General features: G+C 34.9%; 1 protein-coding gene across 1 annotated transcript; it reads right to left on the bottom strand.

The window, feature by feature from the left end:
- Positions 1–1,575: 1,575 nt before the first annotated feature.
- Positions 1,576–2,460, bottom strand: LOC107782362 (putative EG45-like domain containing protein 1). Its single transcript, XM_016603238.2, has 2 exons — positions 2,355–2,460; positions 1,576–1,850 (listed from the first exon to the last, which is right to left on the bottom strand). The coding sequence occupies exons 1-2, from the start codon at positions 2,458–2,460 to the stop codon at positions 1,576–1,578; spliced, it is 381 nt and encodes a 126-aa protein (XP_016458724.1).
- Between the last annotated feature and the right edge of the window lie 3,816 nt (positions 2,461–6,276).

Genomic DNA, 6,276 nt, shown 5'->3' with positions numbered 1-6,276 from the left:
TGTTTCATACTTGTCTACTTTATTATATTTGATATATTGGACCACTAGTAAGTGTCAATGTTAATCCCTCATTACTACTTCTTCGGAGTTTGGCTACATACTTACTGGCTACGCGTTGATTTACGTACTCATACTATACTTTTGCACTTATTGTGTAGGTATATATTTCTGGTAGTCATTTGGGCGCAAAGGCGCAGCTATTATGGGGACTTTACGGTGAGCTGCATCCCATATTATGATCCGCAGCACACGGAGTCTCTGCAGACAGATGTTGTGTTGGTATTGTATTTCTTAGTAGTTACTCATGCACTTGTGACACCGAATTTTGGGATGTTCTAGTAGGTGTTTATGGTTTGGCTTAAAGCCATCTTTTATTTTATATTTTATTTAAATTGTATGTATCCATGATTTTAATGCATTAATTTCTTTATCTAATAAAATTCACGATTTCAAAAGAAGTAAAATGAATAATTATTTAAATGGTTCACAGTTGGCTTGCCTAACAGCAACGTAGGGTGCCACCATAGCCTATAGTGGGTTTTGGATTGTGATAGTTTGGTATGAGAGCACTAGGTTCACTGAGGTCTCACGAGTTATGAGCAAGTCTAGTAGAGTCTTGCGGATTAGTACAAAGGCGTTTGTACTTATCTTCGAGTGGCTACAAGGCTGTTAGGAGAACTTCCCTTCTGGATTCCTCGCCATGCGGTTTGATTCCATTGAAGCTTAAATTTTCATTTCCCTTCCTACTCATTCTTATACGATGTTGAGCGCCTGCTATCAATTGGGCGTCGAGGAGTTGTAGTGGAGTTGCAGATGTGGTGCAGGATATTTTTCCTTGCGTATTCGGGCGTACTATTATTGTCGCCTTGAGGAAGGGCATGGAGGGTTACATCTCGTAGTAGTTGAATTGTTAGCAGGTCAAGTATGAGCGGCAGAGATCAAGTAGCTGCTTAGTATGTTGAATGTGACGAGAAGAGTTTGCTTGGAATGTAGAGGGACGTGAAAGCTTGATTATCATTTTGGGATGCAATATGACTTCAAGTTTTAAACGCATAGCTGATCTTCAGTTAATGTTAATGAAAATGAACGGGCGCTTATAGCTAGTGGGTGAGTGTGGGCTCAGGAGGATTAACCGATTTCGTGGTGGTTGTAACTAGCGCAATGTCGTTGGAAGATGTCGATATGGGATTACATAGGTGGGCTATCTCCTATGAGGATTATCAATTGTTTGATACAAATATATAGTAAACGGCTTGCACTTGATAAAGCATACTTAAAATATCTTCCAACATAGAACAAAGAGAAAAGAAAAAGATGAACTTTTATTCTTAGAAATGATCAAGTACATGCATCTGTTTTGATTTATTTATCAAATCAACTTCGCTATGGAGTATACTTCGATATGCAGACATAAATTATAGATTGGAATTCGATGCGCCGTCTTTGATGCCCTCAGGAAGTCCTGAAAGTCATAGAACATTATACTCGGTGACAGATACGGCACACAATTAAAAGATTCAGTTGAATTCAATATTTTTAATAAGGAGTATAGATACGTATGTGAAAAAACGTTACTTACTGGACGTAGTCGATCTTAATAATACCAGCCACAGGATTAGCAATAGTTGAAAAGGCTTCTTTAGATAGATCTAGGGTTCCACCACATCCAGGGCAATGATCAACAATCTTTACCACAATACTCTTGCCAGTGCAAGGGTGTGGCACTGGATTTGTTGGACCAGTGCATGTGACATTGAAAAATTTGCCACATATTGCACCATTATTCCAGAGGGGGTCACTTGCTGCTGCTATGATAGTACCTTCTGGTGTGTTTCCATAACATGCCGAAGCTGTAACAACAATAACAATTGCGCTCAGTTCCAAACAAGTTCAGCATCAGTTATATGAAAAAAAAAATTAATATCAAGCAAATAAATGAATGAGATATTTGCATTGTTGCTCACTTGAATAAAACAATTATTCTTGTTCTGTTTCTGAAGTAAAAATAAACTCATGAATGATCAAGAATCTTTTCATTTTTTCATTATTTTACAAAGAGAAATACGTTAATCACTTTTCATACTTTTTCTCTTGTCAATAAAGTTCTTTTTTTAGTTTAAATTTTAGCATTGATAATATAAAACATATCAAGTCATGTATAGTGCAGTAATTGCAGGTAAATATCTCAATAAACATTAATTATGAGAACATGATAAAATGATAACAAACCTGATACAATAAATTAAAATTTATTTATAGAGTAAACAAAATTTACACCACTCAATGTATACAACGTAAATTCCATTTTGTTTGGGTCTATTAAGATTTTAAAGAAAGGAAAAGAAAATACTTACGAACATAGTTCGTATAAAATGTGGCAGTCCCCGGTGTAGCTAAAGCTATGGAGAACAAAGTTGCCACAACACCAATAATGAGTAAAATACTTTTAGGAAGTGCCATTTCTTTTCTAAAACTTTTTTTTATTTCAGTGATATAGTATCTAGCCAACCACTACCTTTTTATAGTATTTTCTCTAAGTGTCCACTGGCTAAAATATAGTAACCAGTTAAATAAAATTAAGGCAATTCATTTATTATGCAATTCTTGTCTTACTATATAGAGATGCAATGGAATATTTTCATGTTCCACTTGTGATTACATGATAATAGTACTATTATCTGAAGGTAATTTTAAGGTAGGTTAATTATTAAATATCACTTGAGATATGGTAAGTTAATATATATTTATTTTATTTTTCATAGTAAGTTAATAAAAGCTGTTTTATCTCTTTAGCATTGTGCAAATTATTGAAGTTTATCCTCCTATAGCAATTTAGAGCTCTCTGTTAGGATGAGTGAAAATTGGATCGGAGAAGTCCGGAGATTGACAAGAAAGGCCTAATAAGGTGTCACGACCCCATTTTCCCATCTTAGGACGTCGTGATGTCACCTAGTCTCTAATATTAGGTAAGCCTAATCAACAAGAAAATATTACAGAAATAACGACTAAAAATATGAAATAAAGCTGATAAGTATTATAATAGCTCCAATGCAAAATCACAATACAACATTTCCAAAACCGGTAAAACTGAGTCATAAGCTCTACAGAAACGTACTAAAACCTCTAATACGACATTGTCTGGTAAAAGGATAAACAGTAATGGGAAGATAACTAAATGTGACTATTGTTATGATGAAGTTATCTTTTCAAAAAAATAGGTTATAGTCATGTTTGTTATAGTTGAATGATAACTGTTTTTAAGCTGAGCATAACTGCCTCATGTTTAGATATTAATCTTAGTTTGTACAGCTGAGTTAAACTGTTTGGTACAATATCTCCTGTGTCTTTAATCCCTTTATGACATTACTGACTTGGTCTCATAATAGGTGAAACTCACCCTGTCTATGTAAAATCATAACCTCATTTGAAACATCTATATGCAGTTGAATGAAAATGCTGCATGTACCTCTGTTTGTCTTCATGATCATAACCTCATTTGAAAAATCTGTGTAGTTGAATGAAAATGCTGCATGTACCTCTGTTTGTCTTCATGATTTCATATTCATGTACATTATTTTGAAACTGCACTCAGTCCTCTCTTTCCCTACTAATCTAAACTGAACCTGGTTTGTAAATCCTAAGAGAAACTTCTTATTGCTACTGCTTGGACATAATATTTTACCTAAGGTTAATACTATTATGAAGATGCGATTCAGCCCTCAATTCCAAAATGAAGTAAGATTGATAATATGTGAATATGTTAAGCATGTTTAGGAATTCCATGATTGAATCTATAAACATGTAGTCATACTAAGAGTCCAGATTATGTTCTGGTATCTTTAATAACACTTGAAGAGGTTGCTAACTATGACTGTTTATCTGAACCATTATTGATGCTTTAAAGAGTTCCAAGTAATGTTGTTAACATATGTGTGTGCTAGTGGTAAGACCTAGCCTAACCAATCTGAGATCAGTCTGCTAGGACAGAGGCATCTGTATTTCTAGGTTGCTGCATATCTGAACTGTCTGCTCTTTATCTATCCTAAAAGTGTGATCCCAAATGTTAGGTTCTTTAGCAGTAACGTTATAGTGTTATTACCTCTATGTGTGTTTGGAATCTAACCTTGAGACTTGTTTAATGTGTGTTTCATTCATTTATTATTGAAAATGTAGTTATAAAAATGAAATCGTTTATGTGTTCTTATGTTATTCTGCCAAGAGGAAGTATACTTTTGTGGTAGGGTGTATTATGGTAGTTGATTTATATTGAAAGAGCCTCATTGGCACTTAAACCTATGGAGAAAAATGAGTCGTTAGTGCTTAGGGGTATTTGGGAGTAGAGTTTAACCCTAGGTTGGGCTGCTCTTCCCGGCATAAGCATTGACCTGGGCCTTGAGACCCTTGGGAACTTTGAAGTGTCAGGGTATTCAAAGGGGGCATCGACCTTAATTGGAACTCTCTCCTTAGCCCTTAATTCATTGACACTTATTATTCTCTTTGGGTTTAGTGTCTAATGACAACGAAAGATTTTCAATGTAAACTATTTACCATGTATAACCGCCACATTAGTATAAGTTCTCATAGTATTTGAATATTGATAGTTTGTTATGTTTTGCTCCAATCATGTACTTATGTGTTTTATGCATGATTGAATATACAGAATATGTATCCAATGACCTTCTCTTTTTTCATATGTACATTTGTTTGGGCCTGTTGAGTTCATAAGGAACTCAGTCCCAAGTCCGGCATTGCTATCTTTTGGGAAATTCGAAGTCAGATGTCGCCGTCCCTATTACTTTTGGGCCTGCCTCTTTGAGGCCCAAATACTAGAGTCCAATCCTCTCCTTTAACTCCTTTATTATTTACTGCTTCATTGCCTAAGCCTCACTGCCTTGTCGCATTTTGCTACGTTCTTGTTGTTGTTTTATCTCATGTGTATACGATAATTATATATTGGATTAAATGCTTTACTTTATATTTTAAGTCATATAAAACTTAGGCAAGCCTTAAATAATATAGGATTAAAAGAAGTATTAGTTAGTAACCAATCCCACATTCGCTAATTATAAGTTATTTTGCTATATTTTCGCTAACTTTTTTCTTAAAGGATTTTGAAGCCCAAAATGTTAGTAAGAGATGACACCTCCTCTCACAAAAAGGAAAAATCAGATTTGAAACACAAGTTTTATCTTCAAAAGGGAAATCAAATCATTTCAAAAATAAAGTATTGTCGCCCCAAAAAAATAAAGATTTTCAAATGGTTTTCTTCAAGTCTAAAATCCAAGGTATATCTTAGGCTTACATTCATAGCACCTTCATCTCATTAGAATAATATACACCTCCATGCTTCTTATAAAAGAGAGTCGCCACCTAATATTTAATGCTATACTAGGGTACCTATTTAATTACTAAGTCATATTCTTTATTAGTCTGCTAACCGGTGAGATTATGGGTAAGGGTTCTTTTTCTTCTAAGGGGAAGGTGTTAGGCACCCCTTAAAATCTACCTGAGGTAGCTCCATAAGACTTAGACTAGATTTAGAATCACTTATTTATACTATGCCTTAACTAGTGTACTAAGGGCATGGCTTACCATATATTAGGACATAATTCTTACAAAGGGAGGGTGTAGTTTAAAAGAATGGATTTAAAAGAGAGTCTTAGAAAAAACGATGTTAGTGCATCTATGCTTGAAAAGAGCTTAAAGGTATATTTGATGTTTGTATGAAAACATGTGAAAATAAGAGCTAAGTTATCAACAACAGAGAAACCACAAGTTGAATCTTATTTTCACTAGTGCAAAATAGGGTGCAACAACATGGCAACTCTGCTGGGGAATTTCACACTTAGGTTCTGACCTTAGCAGACTATGACAAAATTTGGCATTTAGATTTATTTGTACATTACCTTAATTGTAGATAATATTGCAATTACGTGCCTTATTTGCTCTTTATGCTTATTATCATGCTTATTGTTGCTACACTGTTGAGTGTTACTGCTTTGTATACACTATCATCACATTTCTTCCTATCGATTCTTGGCTGTACACTATCACACACAATGGCACGCGAGGGTTGTCTTTTACACCCCTCCGAACCTTCTTTTCAAAACTCTCTAGTTTCAGAGAATGGCTTTGTTAGGTCAACTGACATAACTTCTCGCAGCCTTCAGTCTAACTCAAAAGTAGGAAACACTCTACTCTAGCAAAAATAGGCCATACTGCATAAGTCTTAGGTGAGTCGGTCCTTGGTATCGACACACAATTAGGAAACCCACC

This window comes from Nicotiana tabacum, chromosome 2 (genome assembly GCF_000715075.1).
Source record: "Nicotiana tabacum cultivar K326 chromosome 2, ASM71507v2, whole genome shotgun sequence".
Taxonomy (NCBI): domain Eukaryota; kingdom Viridiplantae; phylum Streptophyta; class Magnoliopsida; order Solanales; family Solanaceae; genus Nicotiana; species Nicotiana tabacum.
Note: the sequence above shows the minus strand (reverse complement) of the source record. Positions and strands in the feature narration are given on the sequence as shown.

What these genes read in the sequence shown, in the direction of transcription:
- LOC107782362 (XM_016603238.2), bottom strand. Translation starts at nt 2,460, where the DNA reads ATGGCACTTCCTAAAAGTATTTTACTCATTATTGGTGTTGTGGCAACT. An exon ending in ATTTTATACGAACTATGTTC is followed by an intron (nt 1,851 to 2,354) that starts GTAAGTATTTTC and finishes TTGTTGTTACAG; the next exon opens with CTTCGGCATGTTATGGAAAC.